At 38.2% G+C, this 24,570-nt stretch overlaps 2 protein-coding genes across 5 annotated transcripts in view; one reads left to right on the top strand and one right to left on the bottom strand.

Annotated features, from left to right (window-relative positions):
* The window catches only part of TMEM63C (transmembrane protein 63C), a 452,188-nt gene that overhangs the window by 392,234 nt on the left and 35,384 nt on the right, over positions 1 to 24,570 (top strand). The gene's annotated exons all lie outside the window — the stretch shown is intronic.
* Positions 1 to 24,570, bottom strand: part of SPTLC2 (serine palmitoyltransferase long chain base subunit 2) — a 120,536-nt gene that overhangs the window by 67,358 nt on the left and 28,608 nt on the right. For all 4 annotated transcript variants that reach the window (XR_014242465.1, XM_082384711.1, XM_082384710.1 and 1 more), the window contains exons 3-9: positions 17,224 to 17,378; positions 15,120 to 15,268; positions 12,742 to 12,866; positions 11,182 to 11,275; positions 7,896 to 8,001; positions 6,447 to 6,666; positions 4,021 to 4,147 (exon numbers count right to left, since the gene is read on the bottom strand). Coding sequence is in view for 3 of the 4 variants with exons in the window: in XM_082384711.1 (XP_082240837.1) it covers positions 4,021 to 4,147; positions 6,447 to 6,666; positions 7,896 to 8,001; positions 11,182 to 11,275; positions 12,742 to 12,866; positions 15,120 to 15,268; positions 17,224 to 17,378 (976 nt within the window). In the remaining variant the exon portion in view is untranslated. The remainder of the gene's footprint in view (positions 1 to 4,020; positions 4,148 to 6,446; positions 6,667 to 7,895; positions 8,002 to 11,181; positions 11,276 to 12,741; positions 12,867 to 15,119; positions 15,269 to 17,223; positions 17,379 to 24,570) is intronic.

Raw genomic sequence — 24,570 nt, 5'->3', positions numbered from 1 at the left:
GAAATAGAGACACAGATGTAGAGAACAAACGTATGGACACCAAGGGGGGAAGTGTGTGTGGGGGGGTGATGGGGTGGGTGGATGAATTGGGAGTTTGGGATTGACATATATATACTAATATGTATAAAAGAGATAACGAAAAAGAACCAGTTGTATAAAAATAAATAAATAAATAAATGCTGTGCTAATTGTAGCTTATTTAAAGCCTCTAGTCCTATAATTCTTTGAATTATTTGAAACTGAAACAGGAGGAAAAAATAAGTAAAAAAGGAAATCAAGTTCCCGGTGACTCTTCGCTGTCTTTAGCCATCTGCAAGGGAATTCCATTGCGTCGGCATCCTGTTTGGTGAGAAAAGCTTATGGAGTGGCCCCACAGGAAGGACTGTTTATGGCGAAATAAGTTTACACAACAGAGATATTAAAAACATGCAATATATAAAACTATTATGTCTTACAAAAAGGAGAAAATATTACGTCAAAAATGAGCTTTTTCAAATAGTGCTTAATATTTGTATGCCTGGTAACAAAAGTCAGAGAATAATAGTAAGGACATGACAAGAAAACCAGCTTCTTACTTCTAATATTCCCTTAAACCAACATTAAATCTAGGACCAAGCCCTAACATTACATGATCTTTTCCCCTCTCATTCCTAAATAGAAATCATATGTGAGATATTTGCCACAAAGTAAAGAAAGAGTTCTTCCATTTGCAATATCAGCATTATCATGTAACAGTCTCTTCTGTTCATATATGGGTTACACTTTCCTTCCCCCATTCCCAACTCACAGCGCTACTGAAATTCACTGAAAGAAAAACACTGGTATAGGTCTTAGGCAAATCTGACTCTTTCTAGCAAATTTCTTCAAAATATAATCATGGGTATATTATATTCTGTACTTTTCATGAAATCTGAAGGGCCAGTAAAATTCTTAACCTATCTGAAACAGCCCACAAGCCTGCCAATATTAAAAAGCCCACAGAAACTATTCAAGAATTTGAGTTTGATACTAGACAAGGCAAGAGAACCAGTGTGTCTGTGTTTTCATACCAACCTAACACCCCTGCGGGACAAGACTCTCCCCGCTGTCCTCACCTCACTCACTCACCCTCAGGCACTCTACCTATACTATTATGCTCCTGCCACAGTGGCCTTCTTACTATTGCTGAACATGGAGTCACCTACATCTCAGGGCCTTCTAGCCCTGGATTTTCAGGGTTAAATTCCCATGTCTCTCAAGTGCTCCATAAAATCTTACCGTCTCAATGACCACCCTATTTAGAATTACAAACTGCGTCTCCAGAACTCCTCAACACCTACCTTTCTGCTTTTTCCCAGAGTACTTACCACTTTCTAGCAACTGTATAATTTATTTCCCTTATTAGAAACCCCGCAAGGCAGGAATTTGGGGGTATTTTATTCTTTGATGAATCAGCACCTACCACACACTGCAGGCACTCAAATATTTGGTGAATGATTAATAAAACTTCAATTTTTCTATGGTACAGTAATCTCTGGGATTAATACAACAGCCCACTACCCTCTACAGCCCCAGTAACCCCCAAGTACACACCTCATTCAAATGATGTGCTTGGATGCCCACTGCCTATGGATTCTGATTCACAGAGTCTATCATGTAGCGAGATACTCAATGTTTGTGGAATTAATGAAATTCAATCTTCTGAACATATGAGATTAAGTTTCTCTTAAGGTAGGTGACTTCTATTATAAAATCACACTCAGATAATTAATTGCAGATACCTCTATTTTAAAGGTCACCTTAAGGCATAGTCAAAAGGCTACTGACTGGTTCCACCTTTTTTTCTTCAAGGACAATGAAAAGATGCATTAAATGATGTCATAAAAATAAGCATTGCCTTAACCCACTCAAATCTAAAAGAAATCAGGCCAAATTTAAATAGGATCAGGTAGCAGGCTTTATGAGAAGTGGTTAGATTTTTATTATCCTCTATTCTGGGAGAGAAACAACGTAACCAGTAGAAGTCTGTCACACTAATTAAAAGTTTTAGGGACTAATTTTAAAATATATTATCTAAAGGCTGGTAGTGGCAAGTTTTAAAAATGGCCACAGATTCTTTGACCTGACTCCCATTTGCGGTGGAGTCTGATTCCCTATGCCCTGCAATCTGGGCTGGCCTTGGTGACTTGCTTGTTAACAACAGATCACAGAAGGCCATGGGGTTTCAGCAGGTTCTTTGGGAATGCTTGCTCTCTGCAGGGTCCTATCTGGATACCTGGTCACCACGCTGTGAGGAGCCCACGCCACATGGAAAGGACACGTGAAGGTGCTCTGGTCAACAGCCTCCGCTGAGCCCAACCTTCAAGTCACTCCAGCCCGGGTGATGTGTAAGTGAAGAAGCCTCCAGATGATCCCAGCCCCCAGCCATCAGAGTCTTCCCCAGCCGCCTGGGTCTTCCAAGTTCAAGCCCCAGACATTGTGGAGCAAAGACAAGCTATCCCTGCTGTGCCCTGACCGAATTCCTGACCCGCAGAAATCTGTGAGCATAATAAGATGGCTGTTGTTTCACACCACTAAGCTTAGGGGGTGGTTAGAGAGGCAACAGATAAACTGGAAAATGAGTGCTAACCCAAAGTCTATATCTAATTACCATATTTCATTTTCTGTCTACCAGTAGAGCCTAGATTTCATTATTTAGCACAGATAAGTCATTTATCCAGAGGTCACGCATCACATGGATCCATGCTCTAGGATAGGGCAAAGAAATTATCCAAGGTAATTTTGAGAGCTGTTACCATTCGTTTTTCAGTCACCTAAAACTGTGTGCTGAATCAACAAGGCTGATGCACCTATGTCAAATAACTAGCTAAGTGCTAGCTTGTACATATATATACATATCTGAGCATAGATACACATACATTTACATATATGAGCATATATGTACACTCAGGTCAAAGCATACTATTTCTAGTAATACCTTATATGAGAGAGAGAAGATAACGTTGTAGCTTTGTTAGCAGGGAGCTTCTCACAAGGCTCCATGCGGTATTCACGACATTAATGAATTATATTCTTCCCCAAGGAATCAATTTATGAAACTGAAAATGATCAACACTTCCAAGAGATAACAAGGATGCATGTACCACAGATCAGAAAAAATATTAAGGGAAAATTCTGATTTAAGAAAACAGGCTTAAATCAATGAAAATGAAACATACTACTTTTTTCTTGATTTTCAATGCACATCAGATCAACCTTACCATAAAATATTATACAGCTGAAGAGTCGAGCGCTCAAGGCTGATAACATGAAATATTTCACTAGAGCAAAAGTGATTTCAGAAGCATTAAAAAAGCAAAAAGCAAATGTATGTCTCACACTCACAATGGAGATTCTTCTCAAAGTGAAAAAACAAAACAAAAAAACCCAATTGCTCCCCCTTTATTATAACTTTTCTGTAGTCAACACTGCCCTCTAGTGATATAAAAGTCAAATATCAGAAAGCGAACATCGCTGTTGGTTCACTTGAGTATGTTTTAGTCAGAGCATCTAGTTTGGACTACAAATCCCACCAAAGACAGAATAAATAGATTCAGGATGACCTTTATTATATACTGTATGTTAAATTAGAAACTCTTTTAAAAGGCATTAAATCAAGGACACTAATTCATGGAAACAGCAGCTTTTAAATACTATGGGAACAAAACATCGCTACACAGTGAATTACATCTTCACATAAAATTATGGAGTTCAAGAAAGACCCTGAAGACTTATCACTTAAGATATGAGAATACGTAGGATAGTGAGATTAAAGCCTCACCATCTGTATACAAGAAAATTCAACAGGAAATGAGCCAGGCTAGTTCTCATGGTGTGTGTGAACACACTGAAAAGTGTCCATAGAAACCAAGACCTCACATACCTGCCAGCTCTGCCCATTAGTATACCTGACTCCTCCTTTAAAAGCTCAAGAAAAAGAGCACTTTTGGTTGCTAAGTATTTACTGAGCCCAGGAAATTTTCCAAGAAAAGAAAGACTTACCAAGGGTGGTGCCATCCTGCCCCATGATGCACTTCATAGAAGTGATGATCTGCTCCACAACAGGTGGTGACAGTGATGTGGCGTACACTGCACTATGAGAATGTGTCCGCAGATAGTCGATCAGCTCCTGGGGAGTTCACAGAAGCAAGTCATTAGAGGCAGTGCGTGAATTCACTGGCAATGTCACTGCCTACCTCCCAGGTGACAGAAGCCTCCTCCCTTCAACAGCACTGGAATAGGGACATCAATCTGAGACACGAGATCAACCAATATGGTCAAAGCACACTGTCAGCAACAACTGGGTCAGACACACGGCAGCATCCTTAGGTTTTGTTTTGTTTTGTGTTTTTGGCTGTGCTGCGCAGCTTGTGGGATCTTAGTTCCCAGACCAGGGATTGAACCCACGCCCTCAGCAGTGAAAGCGAGGAGTCCTGACCACTGGACCACCAGGGAATTCTCTTTCGTTTTTAAAACATGCCACAACATGAAAGGAAGAAAAACTAGCTTTAAAGAAGACCTCTAAACTTAGAGAACATATCATTTAATGTTATAAACAGCTCTGCAATGCTAAACAAGAAAGCGTTTGAATTGCTGTTTAGATACAACTTACTTCTAAGTATTACAGAAAATATCATTTGCATCTTATCCCATGCCTGCAAAGCCCAGCCTTACATTCCCGAATAAGAGACAGTTCTCTAATATCAATTTTAAAGACACTAAATGTCCTCTCCAGATACACAGAGATTTATAAAATGATATAAATCTGGCAAAAGTTAAACAGAAATTCATTGGGTCTTTCATAAGGACACTAAAGCCATCTCACTGAATAAAAAAAAAAACTTGTCTGTCAGTCACAAAAATTTCAAAACAATCAGTTGTATATCTCTATTCTCTGATACCTTTTAACTTCACTAAGTCTTTATATAAAATGTGCACACAAAGAAGCTTATGTTCCAGAACCAAAACAGGAGACACAAAATGCAGCCAGAAAACAGTGTAGATGCTAAAAATTGTACAAAACCAAAAAAACCATAAATACACTGTACCTCAGTGATCTCCCAGAGTATTATTTTTCTATCCTTTTGTTTAGCAACAAATCTTACCAAAAAGCAATCAATTCTCCAAAGTGAGCCTGGTCCTTTTAAAAATTGAAGTAAATATCTATTGAACTTGACTAAAACCACTGATAACGGGGTTTCTCTAAAAGACAATGAATATTCAGAGGAAGTCCATGCTTTAAGACTCCCAGCGTCAAATTTTAAACAGGAATTTAAGGACATTTATTTAAGGACATTTAAGCACCTACCATGTACTATGTACAAATACTTCACATACATTGTTTTTTTCCTAATACTGGAGAGTTTTTTAAAATAACAGTTTTATTGATATACAATTCACATACCATAGTATTCACTTTATCAAAGTGTATAATTCAGTGGCTTTCAGTATATTCACAGAGCTGTGCAACTTTCATCACTATCTAATTTTAGAACACTTTCATTACCTCAAAAAGAAACCTCATACCCATTAGCAGTCACTTTGCACTTCCCCCATCTCCTGAGGCCCTGGCAACCACTAACCTATTTCTGTCTCTATGATTTGCCTATTCTGGGTATATCATATAAAAAAAATACTTTAGCCTTTTGTGACTGACTTCTTTAATTTAACATAAGGCTTTCAAGGTTATTTCTACGTTATAGCATGGACGTATATTATTTTTTAAACCCTAACTACAATCTTATAAGCCAGGCACATTTATCTCTGTTTTCCTGATAAGGAAATGGAAAGGTTAAATACTTTGCCCAAGGTCTCATGAAGTTTGGGAAATACTCAAACCTAGGGCTCTGTCTCCATGGTTGAACCATTTCCACCATGCTACATTGATTCTCAAATACCCCAGAGTTCATTATGTAATTTTTGAATTGGAAAATACAATGCCTTGTTAGTACACCAGAGCTAGCAAAGTAATCTTTTTTTCTTCCTGTCTTGATGCTCACCCAGGATGCATCTGAATCCAAGGGCAGGGGAAGAAACTGGTCTTCTGTCCCCCACCGGTTCCCATGACATCCCCACTACGTTTGAAATAGTGAGCACAACTCAAACCCAGTAGAAGACTATGGCAAACAGGCAGCACCACTGTGTGTTCTTTCATACAAGAGGGTATTCTGTACTCAGACCAGGATGTAGTTTAGAACGAATAAGAAAACAACAAACAATGAACAGAACCAGCTTTTAGTTTATCAGAGTCCCTCACCAGGCAGCTGAAGTGTGAAGTGTGCTGGCATTATACGCCTAAATCACAAACAAATTTAGGATCTCCACATCCAAGTTTGGGACTCTATCTGCTAAATGTGAGTAACCAAATCGAAATCTAGTAGCCAGTACCTTTATGAACCTTAACTGCTTGATTCTCAAGGTCCATTTACCTTCTTGCCTCCGATGTATCCTCCAGAAGCACCAAAGCTCTTTGTGAATGTTCCCATCATAATGTCCACATCCTCAGGATCCAGGCCAAAGTAATCCACCACACCTCGCCCTGTAGGGCCCAGAGCCCCAATGCTGTGAGCTTCATCTAGATACAAGTATGCCTTGTACTTCTTCTTAAGGGCAATCACTTCAGGAAGGCGAACAATAGATCCCTCCATGCTGGCGAAACAGGGTAAAAAACACACACACTGAGACTTCTTAACTCTCAAAAATTAGGAGTTGGACACTTTATTACTATTAATTTTTTAAGTTTACTGCCTTTTTAAATGGTCTGACAACTCTGCCTGTGGGGTTTTTTTTGTTTTGTTTTGTTTTTAGCAGCTTTAACAATTCTTTATTTCCTTGGGTTCATACCAACTCAGGTTAACTTCCAGACAACTTTAGAATAAAAACATTTTCCTGAGATATATTACAACTGTGGTCCATAATCTTCTCATTCAGTCTCAACAATACCATTGGAACCAAGTTGCAATCTACATTATTAGTCTTCTACATAAAACATGTAACAGTTCTTAACTTACTTTTCCAGTATATTTTATAAGGCAGTTCTGTTATTAACTCACTACTCTCTTCCAGCACTTATTAAATCTTTGTTCATTAATAGACTGCAATGGTTTCTTATCCCCCAAAGGAAAAAGAAAGGATTAATATTTATTGAACATCAACAAGGTGTCGAGTTCATTACACTAGTTTTCCATATTCAGAGCTACAACAAGATTTGGGAACAAGAAAAAATAAGATTACCCGCCGAAGGCTAAACTACAAAGCAGCACATGGTGAAGGAAATTATCCAGCCTTAAAAGAAGCATGCCTGTGGTTTTAAACTGGCAAAGATAGACGATGCCATGGCTAGGCAGATGTCTAAAGGAAAGGAGACTGAATCTTTTAAAACAAACACCAGAATACAAGTGATCTTAATTCACCACAGAGGGATAGAGGTCACAGTAGATTCTTCTGAAGTTTGTAATTATAGGCAACATTAGACTTTGCATCACACTGCATGTGTAATTAAAATTACATGAAAGAATAAAAAACATTAGGAGATGAGAGAATAAATGCAAGGGCTGCAAATAGGTAAGCAAAATAAAATATTTCTTAAAATTAAATGGCATGTAATTTGTTCTGACATATTAGAAAACATATTCCAATTCTTGCCCCTATGTATAAACCCCCTCTACAAACAGTGGAAAAATAAAGGAGCCAAATAGAAAGGAGATCTGGAGATCATACAGCATGATGGAAAGAATAAAGAAGAGCCAGGTATTTTAACAAGTCAGAAACCCTGTCTCCTTAGTTTCCAGAGGGGTCTAGATTAGTGTCCCCTTCAGCTTAAAACTTCTATGACTCCATAGGGAAAATCAGACATAAGAATAATAAAGCAGGATTACCTATATATTCCCTCCACAAGGATTAGAATTTTCTTCCAGGGCCTTCGTGTCCGAGGTTGACCATAAACAATGGCATCTTTCAACAACTTCTCTAGGCTTTGCATATCTATGGCACACAAAAAATAATTTCAGCACAAAGTATCTTCCTCTTTGCTAACTTCATCCCTAAAATGCAAATATACATTTCTTATTCAGGAAGTGTGTCTCAGATAGCAAAGGACATTAACATAATTAGAACTGGGCAGAAAAAGACAGGGCCAAATGGGTAAGCTACTGCTGGCTTGAATTAAAATCTCATCTAGAATGTAACAAGTGTTCAAAACCACAGAAACTCGACTAAATGAGTGTGGCACAGTTGATTCAGTTGGTTAGCATGCTTATGAAATGACCAGTGTTTCATGTGAAATACCTTGCCATTCAGTTAGCTTTGTTTGTATTTATAGAATCAACTGTATCTTTAATCCTAGTGAGTCATTCAGAAATAAATGCATAAAGAAGGCTGAGTAAGAAAGTGTGAATGAACTACTACAAATACATACACCTCCTAAGAAGCAAAATATGAGAGAAAAACTTCAAAGTGTACACCCCATTTCCTTTCACCTAGGATATATTCAATAAAAGCCTGCTAAATATCTTTATCTTGGTAGTGGGTTGAAAATACACCAGTCTGGGCATGCATGAATCTATGTGTTAGCAAGCCTGGCCATCAGTTGAGATTGTTCCATGTCTGACTTGACCAGCTGCCTGTCCCCAACCAAGTTCTTCTGGCTCTGTCGGTCATTAAGGTGGTTAACAGGCCCAGGAAACATTTGGTTAGTACCACTATTAATGAGGAGCATAATTTTCCTGTTAAAGATAAATGCTTTAGGGCTTCCCTGGTGGCGCAGTGGTTGAGAATCCGCCTGCCAGTGCAGGGGACACGGGTTCGAGCCCTGGTCTGGGAGGATCCCACATGCCGCGGAGCAACTAGGCCCGTGAGCCACAATTGCTGAGCCTGCGCGTCTGGAGCCTGTGCTCCGCAACGGGAGAGGCCGCGATAGTGAGAGGCCCGCGCGCCGCGATTAAGAGTGGCCCCCACTTGCCGCAACTAGAGAAAGCCCTTGCACAGAAACGAAGACCCAACACAGCCATAAATAAAAATAAAAAAAAAATAAAAAAAAAAAAAGATAAATGCTTTGAAGACCACTGTTACCACCACTACAGACTTCATACTTAAAATATCTGCCCTGAAACAATGCCCCTATGAACCCCCCGCCCAAAAATCTATGCAACATTAAGTCTAGGGTGTGTTTATCAGGGGTGGGAGGCATCCCATCATAAATCTGATTTTATATTCTTTACTGCTCATCACTGAAGGAAGGGGTTACAAACTTACATGAATTTGCTCTCTTCATAAAAGAAGAGAGCAAATTGGTAGAAAAGAGAAATAAGATAATAAAAACACATACTACAAACACAAAATGGCCAAAAGCTGTGACTGTGTTTACACCTTTGGTTATTCATAACAAAACAATCTATCTGCTATCTAATCTAGAGATAGGAGATGCTCCCACAAAGTAAAAAGTCTCATCTGAAGCCACTAGTCTTGCTGCAGAGGGCGTGTGGCAAACAGCAGGAGACAAGTAAAAATGGACTCATTGTTTCAGTTTCCTCTGTTTATATACAGAAGGGAAGGGAAAAATAAACACTGATTCAAAATTTTAGATGAAAGGAAATATCTATGGAATGCTTGACCATATTATCTACTCAGGAAAAAAAAATTCAATACCTCTCTCATAGTATACTCTCCAAATCCCATGTAAATTAAAGATTTAGATAAAAATGGGGAAGGCCATTACACAAAATCCAAACAAAAGTCTTAAGACAATAAATGTGACAACATAAACATTTTAATAAGTCTGCACAGCAAGACACTAAAAACAAAGCTAAAAATAAAAAATATTGCAACATAAAGGCCTCTTATAATCAGTAAAAAGAGAAACAGTTTGAAAATGGCCAATTTACAAAGAAATACAAAGACAAAAACTCTGTATAAAAAGTTGCTCAACACTTAATAATCAAAGCAATAGAAATTAATATGTTATTGGACTTATTAGATTAGAAAAGATTTTAAATGATGCATAATGGCCTATGTTGGCCTGTGAGTAGAAACAGTCACTATTTTTGAGTTGAGTTGTTGTGTAAAAATTTGTACCATATTTGGAGGCAATCTGGAAAAGCATAGCAAATTTATACCATTTTAACCATGCATTCTAAAGACTGCTGGGAATTTATCCTAAGGTACTAATCAGACCAGTGAGCAAAAATGTGAACATTAAGTAGTACTGTTTCTAGCAGAAAAATTCAGAAACAACCTGGATGTTCAAACTGAGGGATGGACTGAATAAGGGCACTGCCTGCCACCCTGGCATTACGGGAGGAGGACAGTCACACGTACTGCCAAAGTTTCCGATGTGTTGCAAGAAAACAGCAAGTCACACAACAGTGTTTAATAAATCCCATTTACATAAAACAAAATACTGTATATATCATTCTCACTGTAAAACATTTTAGACAAAACAAAGACAAAAGGAAGAAAGTTATTACCATCCATAAACCTTCCAACCAGAGGCACAGACCTAACATTTGGGTGTATATTCTTTTAGACTTTTATCTATACATGTACACAGTTTGGTAAATGATGATATTGAACAGTTTGGTAAACTTTCCTCTCTACATGAGGGTTTTAACTTGGAAAGTTATGCATTTTTATTGTGATTATTTTAATAATGCACAAAGATATTTCCATTTAGGGAGAAAGGTCTGGCTTAGTGCCACTCTTCTCCGTGCTTTTACATCACCTGTTCATATCTGCATTTCAGTATTCATCTGTTGTATTCTAACTACTGGTTTGTCTATAGTCTCTTTAGCAACCAGTCAGAGATAACCTTGAGATCAAGGAGCTTGCTTTATTCACCTTAATACCCCTAATGTTATGGCAAGACATACCACAGGCATCTAGCAAATGCATACTAAATAACTGACTTGTAAACAAGGAAGATGAAAAAGTTCAAAGTCAAAAAAAAGAACAATGTTTTTACTTTGTACCAAAAGGCTTCCTTCAACCTTTATTTTTATTCCAATGAGAAAGATAATAACTTTTAAAAGACTGGACCAGAAAGACATTTTAAATGTTGCTACTTCAGCTTCACTTATATTTCCTATTAATGTAACTAATGTTACCACTGCCACTAACCCAAAGAATATTAAACACTAAAGCCAGCAGTAAATTCCGTAACAAACTCACTGTTGTGTTTGAAGACTCGAATGGTTGCTCCTGAGAGTCTGGCTCCTAGAACCAGTGATGCATGGTTCAGTTCATCACTCAGAATCAGGCAACCCTGCAAAACCACAAGCAAAGGAAGGTAAGAAGCTGGGGGCAAAGATTTAGTTAGACAAACTACAAAATGCTAAAATCATTAATAATTATATCTTATTAAGGAAAGCCTGCACAATGGCAAAGTTATCAATTTGCTCTGAAATCTTTGTTTATATTATTATATTAATATTATATATGGTATTGATATTATCTATAATATTTATTAGTTTATATTATAATAAAATATTATATAAATCATTATTACTGTTTACATGCTATAACTTTTTCCATCCTTTTACTTTTAACCTGTGTCTTTTTTTTTTTTTTTTAAATTTTGGCCATGCCGTGTAGCTTGCAGGATCTTAGTTACCCAAATAGGGACTGAACCTGGGCTCACAGCAGTGAAAGCACTGAGTCCTAATCACCGGACCAGGGAATTCCCTGTGTCTTTAAATTTAAAGTAGGTCTCTGGTGAAAGCCTATTTAATTTTATCTAGTCTGACAATCTCTGTCTTCTAATTGGAATATATAAACCATTCATATTTAATATGATATCAATATAGTTGTGTTTAAATCTCTTCTCTTGCTTTTTGTTTTCTATTTGTCCCATCTATTCCTTGAGGAACCATATATGTATGTTAACCTAGTCCAAGTACCTCATTTCACAAAGGAAAATTTGAGGCTCAGAAAGGTTGTGACATGCTCATGGTCACACAGCTAAATCTGACCATATAACCAACCAAAAAAATCTCAGGTCTTCTGCTCATTAATACACTGATTTTTCAATATACCATGCCTAGATATCAATGTTAAAATGAGATGTGTAGGGCCAGCCCTTGAGGGCCCTTTCAAGTTGATAGTGCCAATCTGTTAAAATGTGATTTACAAGGTCTCTTATCTTTTATCTCTTCTACTGTCCCCTCACAAACTCTACCCACAGAAAATAAAATACATATATATATATTACTTTTAACTTATTATTTACCTATATTATTACTTTTAACCTATATTATTACCTATATTATACATATATATATTATATACATATATACACATAATTGGCCCATATATCTCTGAACAACATGCATTACAGTAAGAACAAGTATTAGGGACCTATATATTTTCATATTTTTCTATTACAGAAAACCACCTGATAAATAATTTCCAAACTAAACATCCTTTCTTCCATAATTTTAATCTTTTATGAGAATTTATTTATGAGAATCCCTTTAAAACTGTATGAAACAAAGAAGGCAAGAGTCATCTAATGGAAGGAGAAAAGATCATGGGTTTTAGAGAAAAAGCTTCAACTGATAACAGTCTCCATGGGATACACTTATACACAAATTATATAAAATTTTATGATAGCAGTATCTTTGGGTAAACTATGTTTAAAGTTTACAATAGCTTCTGGCTTGCCTGAATGCCTTACAAAACAAAAGAAGATATATACGAGGGAGTTTTCATAAATGACAGACTAAATCTTACTTTGCTAACAAGAGCAGGAATGTTCATTGAGTTTGTTGCAAATCCCATGCCATATGTCATAGCAGCTTCCACTCCCAAGAAACTTGCCACAAGCTTCTCTAGTTCTTCATGCTTGTCCAGGTTTCCTGTGTGAAGTTAATGAAGTCAATACCACCAAACCCCAAATTTAAGAATTACTCATTACTTTATAAAAAGAAATCATAGTCTATGTGTTATAACCTTTTCAGACTAAGGTCTATGAAGGAGTCAGTATTATGAAGAGTAAAGGCTCATAAAGAATACAATAGTTGAATAAAATCAGATGCAGCACCTGTGGTGGCATTTCTATAAAAAGGGTTGCCAACAATTTCTCCCATTCCTGTTCACACATGCTGGTTCCAAGTCTATGCCTTAAGGGGCCTGGCAGCATCTGCTTTTATACATTTGAAGTCAGCTGCCATGTAAAATAGTCTAACTAGCCTGTTGTAAAGACAGATCATGTGGACAGGGAGGGGCTCTGGAGTATGAGGGACTATGGAAGGAAGGGGCAGGGCTCACCACTCAGCTGAGGTGCCAGACATGTAAGTGACACTATCTTGGATACTCTATCTCGTCAGTCATAATGCTCCACCCAACTCCACATGGAGCCGAGATAAAATGTCAAGTCCTTTCCAAATTACAGAATCACAAGCAAATAAATACATGTTTCTGTTTTAAGCCACTAAGTTTTGGAATGATCTGTTATGTAGCAAAAGCCAAGTTAAAAAACACCTTCCCTCACTTTTTATTATGATTTTACATCAAATGCTCAGATTTTACATCAAGTGCTCAAATCCCTAAGGACCGAACAACACTGATTAATGATAATGGCTACACGCAGAGAGAAAAGACAGCAGAGAAAGACTGCTGAACTTGGATACTATGTATCCTTATAGCTTAAGCAAGTCATTTATCCTCTCTGGGCCTGTTTCTTATCTGTTAAATACCAATAATAATATTTGCTATATCTACCCCATGACATTGTTGTAAAGATCAGAAGGGATAAGATGTTCAAGAAATTTATACAATATAAAGCGCCGTAAAGACGTAAGGTGGGCTTCCCTGGTGGCGCAGTGGTTAAGAACCCGCCTGCCAATGCAGGGGACACGGGTTCAAGCCCTGGCCCGGGAAGATCCCACATGCTGCGGAGCAACTAAGCCCGTGCGCCACAACTACTGAGCCTGCGCTCTAGAGCCTGTGAGCCACAACTACTGAGCCCATGCGCCACAACTACTGAAGCCCATGCACCTAAAGCCTGTGCTCCGCCATGAGAAGCCACTGCAGTGAGAAGCCCACACACCGCAGCGAAGAGTAGCCCCCGCTCACCACAACTAGAGCAAGCTCGCGCATAGCAACGAAGACCCAACGTGGCCATAAATAAATAAATAAATAAATAAATAAATAAATAAAGTTCAAAAAATATCCTTTAAAAAAAGATGTAAGGTATGATTACTCTATGTCGTCACTGCACAATGCTCCCTTAACCACATCACTGGGGATAGACCCACGTGAAATAATAATGAATTGCTGTTTTAATCTACTAAGTTTTGGGGTGATTCACAGTAGTAAATATCCAGAAAGTTGCCTTATAACTTTTATGGTTATCAGTTCTCTTGAACAAAATGGAAAAATTAGGAATCCTCCTTTGAACTTAAATAAATTAAATCTCTTTGTAGAAATCTGTTCACTTTTATATTTTATAGACTTGTAATAATAATAAAAGAGTTAATGTTTATTGAGGGTTTACCATGTTACAAGCACTTTACAGGAATTAGCTTATTTAATTCTTGAAACACCTCTATAGTGTAGGAATTATTATTAGCCCCAATTTACCAGGATGGAAGCAGATTAACGCTCATATGCCCAAGAGCTCAGTACTAGTAAGTAGTACTCTCAACCACTGTATCATTTGCAAAAGCCAATAAAGTCAACATTAAAGTTATAAATGAAACAAATACTTAATGGAACTTTTCTACAGATATTCTGTAAGTATAACATAATGGAAAAGATAGGGAGGGAGGGAGATGCAAGAGGGAAGAGATATGGGAACATATTGTATATGTATAACTGATTCACTTTGTTATAAAGTAGAAGCTAACACACCATTGTAAGGCAATTATACTTCAATAAAGATGTTTAAAAAAAAGAAAAGATAAAATATATCTCAAAACACACTGAGAGCATTAAAATCATCCATCACTTCAGAAAAATAAAGCATTCTTTACCTGATCTAAACTACACGGCAAAGTATGTATTTGGATGCTCTATACAGTATTCTAGCTCTATCTCAGTATTATTCCCTCCTGAGTAAAAAAGTTAAGAATAAGAACATCAGCTGGCCAAACAGAGCCTACACTTACCAATTTCCTGCCGAGTGCTGCACACTCCAACTCCATATTCCTCCAGGACTTTGGCAGCTGCCTCTTGACATGGTCCAGTATTCCGTGCAAACCCAAGATAGTTGTAGGAACCCATGTTTATAACATCTTTAATTACATTCCCTGTGTACCTGTATTTCAATAGCAAAAAAGTTCATGAAACTCAAAAGCAAATCAAATATATGTGATGATAAACTTATTGATAATACAAAAGGAAGCACCATCTATAGGAAGTAGAGAGAATATGGTCTAGATGAAAAGCAACTCAAACTCACTACCAATTAGGAAGACGGAAGTTAAAACAAAACACCAGTTTTTACTTATCAATAGGGATGCTTAAAAACTGACCATATCATGGGAATTCCCTGGCAGTCCAATGGTTAGAACTCGGCGCTTTCACTTCTGTGGCCCTGGTTCAATCCCTGGTCAGGGAACTAAGATCCTGCAAGCCATGAGGCAAAGCCAAAAAAAAATTTTTTTTAATTTTTTAAAATAAATAAATAAAAATAAAAACTGACTACATCCAGTGTTGACCAGGACACTCTCATATGCTGTAGATAAGAACATCAGTCAGTACCTTTCTTTGGAGGGCAGTTTGACAGTACTTCTCTATTAAAAGATATACATATCTTTGACTCAGCAATTCCTACACACATATAAAAGGATATACACTTAAGGATCCTTTAAGAGTCACTACACAATTTATCTACTGTGTCCCTTTCCCAGGCACACAGACCCGTGACTTTCCACATGGTGGAAGCTCAGTCAGCCTGGGACCCCAAGTGAGGACAACATGGTTCAGAGGCTCCACCTATCTAAGATGGACATAAAGTAGGGACAAGAAATAAACTCTTCTGTCTTAACGCTGAGGTTTTGGGGGTTTTAAACACAGGATGACGTAGCCCCATCTACTCTACATTATATGTATCTGTACTGTAGAACACTAAGCAGCCACTACAAATAGTGAGCTTGCTGTGAACATACACAAGAAGGATGTTGTTACCAGTATGTTAGCAAGTAAAAAAAGCGAGATATAAAATAATTTCTATAGTATGATCCTGTTTTTGTAAATCAAAAACTACCTGTGTGCAACCCCAGTAATACACTATATATATATATACATGCCATAGAAAACATATGGAGGAATAATATACAATAAACTGATAACAATGGTCACCTCTGGGAAGTGAGGATTTGTGGGGAAGTGGACTTGCAAAAGGATAGTGGTTAGCTGTCATAGGGGACCTTCAGTTTATTTGTATTATTTGTCTTTTTTTAAAAATAATGACCATACAACCATGTAATGCCTGTACAATATAAACAAAATAAAATCTTACGAATAGAAAAAGTTTTCTAAACAATTCAATCCATTTAAGTAAAAACACTCCTTGAATCATTTGAGAAATCAAAATATCCATAAATAAATTCAGATAACTGACTCTGGTAAATGGCATAACAGAAAGGATGGTTTTTCTTTGTGTGAGTTTTTTTAATAAGTCAAATTTTGTTTTCAACTATAATCCAACACAGTGACAAATGTAGTAGCAAAATGCATTTAAAAAATCTCAGGGCCTCCCTGGTGGCACAGTGGTTAAGAATCCGCCTGCCAATGCAGGGGACACGGGTTCAAGCCCTGGTCCGGGAAGATCCCACATGACGCGGAGCAACTAAGCCCGTGCACCACAACTACTGAGCCTGCACTCTAGAGCCCGTGAGCCACAATTACTGAGCCCTCGCGCCACAACTACTGAAGCCACCTAGAACCCATGCTCAGCAACAAGAGAAGCCACCACAGTGAGAAGCCTGCGCACTGCAACGAAGAGTAGCCCCCGCTCACCGCAACCAGAGAAAGCCCGCGTGCAACAACGAAGACCCAACGCAGCCAAAATTAAATAAATACATAAATTTATTTAAAAAAAAAAATCTCAGTAACAATGAACAATATGCAAGGAAACTAATCATACTGTATTGTACTCTCAGCTTCCACTCCTATTTCGACAGAATATTCAAATTGCAATACAATATCTTCTGAAGTGAAGAAATTCTTTTTTTGTTGTCAAGAAACAATTTCCCAACCGAGACTCACTTGAACGACCAGTTGTAATCATGAGACTGTCTCTCCATGATGTCCACCCTGGCCCCAGGCACACTGCAGATGGGCCGATTCCAGTTGTCTCTAATCCTCATGTAGAGGTTCCTTGTATAGAAGTTTTCGAAATCCTGATACAATGACACAAAGTCCTGCCAAAAAATGGTGAAAATACTATAAATTAAACTGAGTTCCTTTGAAAAGTTTTACAACCTCCCTTTTCGTAATGCAAGAGCACTTTAGACTAAGACGTCAATTATACAGAATTAACTGATATGGAAAACATTTGGAAAGGCATCAATTCCTTATGTTATTTTAAAACAACTCAATCAGGTAAAAGTCACTTAGCTTTGACCATTCAGCTATAAGAAATGGTTGCAAGTAACTATCTGACTGCTCGAAAGTAGAGCCAAAGAATTTAACTTAGTAAAGCAGGCCTCATAAAAATAAAACCTGGTTTGTACAATTCTGTCATTAAATGGTTCTCCTTCCTAAAAACCTTAAAAACATGGCTCTTCTGCCCCGCCCCCACCAGTAATATATTAGGGGAAATGCCATAAAAACCCCTGTAATTCCAGTTTCAACCAAGAAAAATAATTCCAAAATTAAGATTTCATCCTCTGCATATTTTCAAGGATCAAACTGAAATCCAAAGAAAAATTATAAACAAGAAACACTAAAAGGTAGGTTATAGAAAGACACCTACTTGAGGTTTCTTTCCTTGGATGGGCGTTTTTTAAAAATCTCAAAATGGGACTTCCCTGGTGGTGCAGTGGTTAAGAATCCGCCTGCCAATGCAGGGGACACGGGTTCGATCCCTGGTCCGGGATGATCCCACATACCGCGGAGCAACTAAGCCCGTGCGCCACAACTACTGAGCCTGCGCTCTAGAGCCCATGAACCACAACTACTGAAGCTCGCACACCTGGAGCCCATGCTCCGCAACAAGAGAAGCCACCACAATGAGAAGCCCGCGCACCGCAAGGAAGAGTAGCCCCCACTTGCCTCAACTAGAGAAAGACCGTGCGCAGCAACGAAGACCCAGTGCAGCCAAAAAATAATTAAAAAAAAAAAATCTCAAAATGAATTTTCATGATCAGGGATTTAAAGCTCTCCTTTCCTCTCTGAAATTAAGTTATGCTAAAATTTAAGTCTGTAAAAATTAAGTCACAGTGGAGCTTTAATTAATGCATAATGTTCTGCTCAGAACACAGTGACCAGACCACATGAGGTCTACTTGAAGGTAAAGAGTAAACCAAACAAAAAGAAAACTGTACTACAGCTTTATTTTAGCCAGCAAATCACTGAGCTTCTAGTCCTCAGATCTGGCTTGGTGCCAATCTAAATTCATCTTTTAAATAAGCTAGTCAAAAACATTAAAAGTTTAGTCCTTATTCTGTAAAAGATTTTCATTGCTAAAGAAGGCTCTACATAAAACTTAAAAATTAACAACCTTCTATGACATTGGACTCTAAAAGTGCCTACTAAATAAGCCTCACAGTAGATAAAAATCTCCTTAAATAAAGCTAAGCAGAGTCACAAAGTACTCAGGAATTTGTGGTAGCTGATACCAGCTCTCCTGCAATTGGTTCTAACATTTACATTTCCTTAAGAGAAAATATCCATAAGTAATGTGTCTGTCAAAATTGGAAATTTATTACTTAAATACTATGCCCCGTTTGAGTCTTTTCTTTCAACATACTGGATGAATTAAAACTGGAACAGAGACAGCCAAATTCTAATTAAGGACCTTCCTTTAACTATTATTCACCATGCATTTATTTCACAAAGGAAAAAACAAAAAACCAGTCTCCAGTCCTTTTCAATGGGTAAACAGTACTAACTCTTCTTGATCTCATTTCTTTACAACTTCCTAAAACTGCACATCAATATTAAAGGTATTAACTCAAATACTTGAGAGAAATACGCCATCATGGACAAATTTTTATTAGCAACAAAAAGCAGTATTTTTTGCTTTTAGTATATAAATATCAGAAAAAACTTAGAGTCTGGTCCTATCTACCAGAAGGGTTACTAAACCCCAAAGAGAAAAGGGCTGCAGACCGGAATGAGGTGAGCTTTGGGTAACCTGTGACAGAGCTGTCTGAGGTTAGGAGGGCAGGGATGGGCTCTGATCTGAACAGAGAGACAGCCAAGATCAGGGAGCTCTGCCTCTCCTTACACGGAGAGAACGACTAATTCCCTGAGAAGGGAACAGGCTTGCACAGTGAGGAAGTTGTCACAGTGAGGGATGTTAGAGACCAAAAGCAGGTGAGACAGATGGTAGAAGACAGGGACTTGTGGCCAGGGTAGCAGCTTTGACTGCAGTTAGAAGGTTCGGTAGAGATCTGAAGCGATGTTAACCAAACTCGCTGAAGCCTTGCGATGAAGCAAGAAAGGGGATGGAAGGGGACCACGATTTGAGGTTCTAGTTCTAGGCAATAAGAACGTCTGTTTCTAAAAACATATACACTTTACACTTTAAATATTTTAGGACTAGGGGTAAACTAGAGGACTTATCTTTTCATTCATTCTTCCAAATCTTTTATTGGACACTCAATATATGTTTGATTCATTGCTAGACTTGGGATACATTAAGGAACAGGACAGTTCTCTCTGCAAACAATGACACCCCACACCCCGTCCTGCTCCACATCCCCCTCCCCCTCTTCTTCCTCCTCAGTTTAGTCACTGTGAAATGACTTCAGTCAGGGCCAACCTAATACTCATTTGTTCAGGCACTGAACCAACATTTACTGAGCAGTACTTTCCAGGCACTAAGCAAGGCACTGGGGATAAAAATGAGTAAGACACAACCTCTACACACTGAAGGATCTCTTAATGTAGTGGAGAGGCACACAGATAAAGTTACAACACAATATAACAAGTACTGTAGAGGGAGGCTTGCCCAGAGACAGCCTAACTGGTAGGTGAGTGGCAATGACAGAGTCAAGTTCAAACAGCCTTACAGATACCTTCCTCATGGACACCTCCTGAAGATCTTTACAAACCCCATACACCAGCACATATCCATGATAAGCAGAAATAAAACCTAGCTGAGACCACCTTGGATTGTTGGGCTTGAGGTACTCACAAGTTAAGTGACTTCTACTACTGGCCTGAAAGGTAAAATTGAAATTCATGGATTTGTTAATTAGGGATCAGTGAAGACCTTACCAAAAGTAGTCTGGGGTCATCTTAATTACCCAATAAATATCCTTTATTATTTAAGCCTATTTGAGGTAAGTCTTGTAGAAAACATCCTATATATTGTTTAAAATAAATAGGCACCTATTCTAGTGTCTATACAGGCCTTAAGATCACAGGGTAATCTATTAATATATAACCAGTGGGATCTGCAGCACCCCAAAACCCCAACACTTTAATATACCTGCAGGAAAGTTATGATTGTTCATACCAAGTGGGATAAAAAAGAGCTGTAAACAGCATCACATCTGTTCAGGTCAGGTTTTGCCATCAAATGTGTTAAAAAAAACTTTTGGTTTTCAGATATTTTAGAGTTTTGATTGTAGATATGGGACTGTGAACCTTCTGGAAAAATATAGGATGATCCTGACAAGTGAAATTGTGCCCCAAAGAGTTAACAGAAGTTGATAACTAAGAGAAAGTCTTGAACTTGTCTTACAGAACAACAGATAAGGGAACAGCTTGTTAAAAACCCTTTGCTCGTAAACTGCTTTCATTGATTAAGTTCGCCTTAGTTTTTTTCTTTCTCTCTTTTTGCCTCTTTTATAACTGCAGGCCTTCCCAGCATTCACACAGCCCCAGTTGTTTTAAAGGAACTTGGAGTCAGCTCCTGCCCAGTGTAAGCTGGCTGGGGGCTGCTTGGGACCACTGACCCTAAAACTGGGGCTGCACAGATGTTCAGTAAATGGCCTTTTAACATCAGAGGGCCAGAAGACTCCACCCTCAGATCAAGCTAAGCGACTCTAGTTTGAATATGAAGAAGCATGTAACCCACATGTGCCTGTGCAGAACAAGGATTACCTCACCTTTTCTCTGCCTTTAATCACCTTTCTCTATGCCTAAGACCACGCCTGCTTACCCCATAAATACCCTGACCTCCTTGCCTTCAGAGAGGTGGACCTGAGACTTGTTCTTCCATCTCCTCCTCGCTTGGCTGCCTTGTGAATAAACTCTTGGCTGTAAACCAACCCGAGTCTCAGTGTTTGGCTTGCGGCATCTTGGGCAAACAGACCTGGTTCAGTAACACAAGTATTATTCTGGTATTTACATATTTAGGCACCACATTAACCTCTGCACATAAATGAGTTCTGAAAGCTAATTTCAAAAAAAAAAAAATCACAGGGGAAAAAGGTTGGGTGCTACCACTTTCCGAAGCTGACTTTATAAAAATTGGCCATGTTCGTTAAGACAATTCAGGCCAACATAGATGCATGCCCAGATACTTTTATGATGAGGATAAAGATGATGAATAATCACATCAATAGAAACAAGAGTTCCCAATTACTGAGTACTTATGATATGTGTTGCCAAGTGCTTCACATATATTTTCTCTTAAGTATCCCTAACTCTCTTACAGAAGCTATTACTCCCATTTTCAGAAAGGCAAAATGGCTTTCCCACCTAGAGAACTGGCCAGAAGCAGTGCCAGGAACTGATCCAGGTCTTTTAATTCCACAGTCTATGCTCCTAACCCTAGCCACAGTGCCTCCCATTCTGTGCTGCTACTAAGTCAATCTGAAATAACTCTCTACAGCATTCAAAGCACGTTAAGACCACTGGACTATTGGCCTTCCCACCCCTTTCCTATGGTCGGCCTACAGCCAGCATGTGTGTATGTGCAAGCACACACAGAAGCACACAGAAACACACACACACATTCACACACACAGTAATAATGTACAATAAAACTCTTTAAAAAGGTTTATTTTGGATATAGCTTTTCAGTGAGAAATCCCAAGAGGAAATAGATGACTGCTCTATACAATGGAATATGATTCAGCAATAAAAAAATGAATTATCGAAACATACCACAACATGGATGAACCTCAGAAACATTCCAAGTGACAGAAGCCAGACACAAAAGATCACACATTGTATGATCCCATTTATATGAAATGTCTAGAGACAGAAAGTAGACTAGTGGTTGCCTAGCGTGAGGTGCGGGAGGAAGGGGTGATTGTTAATGGGTATGGGGTTTCTTCTTCAGATAATGAAAATGTTATAAAATTAGCTTATAGTGTTGGCTGTACACTTTCTGTAAACAGTAATAAAAACCATTCAACTTTACATTTTAAACAGGTGAACTTTATGGTACATAAATTATATCTCAATAAAGCTATTTAAAAAAAATTAAGTAGGGAATTCCCTGGCAGTCCAGGGGTTAGGATAGGACTCTGTGCTTCCACTGCAAGGGGCATGGATTAGACCCCTGGTCGGGGAACTAAGATCCTGCAAGTGGCATGGTGCGGTCCAAAAATAGGTGACTGCTTGACTGCTGTCCTGGGCTCCACACTTCCCACAAAACTATGGAAAGTAGAGCTCTTTTTAAACCCACAGAACTAAAAAAAACAAATCAATTGATAATCCCACAGCTTAATATATCAAGCAACTATACTCATTGTTTCCAAAGATACTGCTAAAGTGACAATTAACAGAATATTCTTAGTAAGCTACTTTTTTTTTTTTAAACATCTTTATTGGAGTATAATTGCTTTACAATGGTGTGTTAGTTTCTGCTTTATAACAAAGTGAATCAGTTATACATATACATATGTTCCCATATCTCTTCCCTCTTGCGTCTCCCTCCCTCCCAGTAAGGTACTTTTTGAAGGAGGTCAAGAATAAATCCTTCCAGGAATTCGAATTAATGTATTTTAATTCTTTTGTATCTTGAAAATTAAAATACATCAGGATATAGACATATAATGTCCCTTCCCAGTATCCTATCCCTCCCATTTCTGAATATATGATCATGAACTGTAGAGGCAGTTAAAGTTTAGTAAGTGTGTGGTAAATACCTACCACAATTTACTCCTTAGATTTCTAGGTATTTCCTATCTAGATATTAGAACATTTTTATTAATTCAAGCTTTTACTATACCTATCACATACACGTTTCTGAACTACTAGCCTCACCTCACATAAAAAAGAAACCAGACTGAGAGAAAACATTTTTATCCAAAACACCACCAATAACAGAAGATCAAGCAGTAAAGAATTCCAATAATTTTAGCAATTTATATAAAATAGAACACATTTATGCTAACTCATCTTTATTAGCATGACCGTGTGGTTCATTTCTACCCAAAGCAACATATGAAGAACTTGCATAAATAGTTTAAACAGGCTCTCTTTTGTAATGGAATGAGGGAGAAAATAAGGATGTGGTTATGAACACTACTCACTCAGAGAAATGAGAAAGTAGCAACATTATATTTGCATTTTATGATCCTAAGCAAGCACTTCCCCTCACCTCTTCCCAGTGTAACACTTTAAAACTGGCCTATCCCTCTCACTACATCTAAACCAGCATCAGAAAACAAACACGATCTGCCATAAGGCTAAATGAGCCTTCTTTCCCTTCTAATAGCTGAATTTTTATAAGAAAATGGCAGAATTCAGCTGTTTTAACTGCTAATATTATCTACTGTGAAAATCCTACTAAAATGAATTTGAATAAACTAGTACAGTCCTCCCCTAAACAAACTCTAGAGGCAAATGTCCCCCTCCATCCTACATATTTCCTCCTATTACTTCTTTCAAGAATTATTTCCTGGGGACTTCCCTGGTGGCACAGTGGTTAAGAATCTACCTGCCAATGCAGGGGACAAGGGTTCGAGCCCTAGTCCGGGAAGATCCCACATGCCACGGAGCAACTAAGCCTGTGTACCACAACTACTGAGCCTGTGCTCTAGAGCCCGAGAGCCACAACTACTGAACCCGTGTGCCACAACTACTGAAGCCCGTGAGCCTGGAGCCCGTGCTGCACAACAAGAGAAGCCACTGCAATGAGAAGCCCGCTCACCGCAAAGGAGAGTAGCTCCCACTCGCCGCAACTAGAGAAAGCCCGCACGCAGCAACAAAGACCCAACACAGCCAAAAATTAAAACTAATTTATTTTTTTTAAAAAGAATTATTTCCTGATTAACTCTATGCTACTCAGTTTACTTTTTTGTTCTACATCTGCATACAATTCAAGTACTATTTACCTGCATAGTGCTTTGCAAAGGCCCATAATTTTGAAGTGTTTATGTTCCCTCAACAAAATTAGAAACTACTTAAGAAGAAAATCCATGTGTTCCAATTCTTTTTTTTTTTAATTTATTTTATTTAAGTAATTTATTTTTGGCTGTGTTG

Source organism: Balaenoptera borealis (assembly GCF_965194805.1).
Source record: "Balaenoptera borealis genome assembly, chromosome: 3".
NCBI lineage: Eukaryota > Metazoa > Chordata > Mammalia > Artiodactyla > Balaenopteridae > Balaenoptera > Balaenoptera borealis.
The sequence above is the reverse complement of the archived record's forward strand: the minus strand, read 5'-3'. Positions and strand labels throughout refer to the sequence as shown.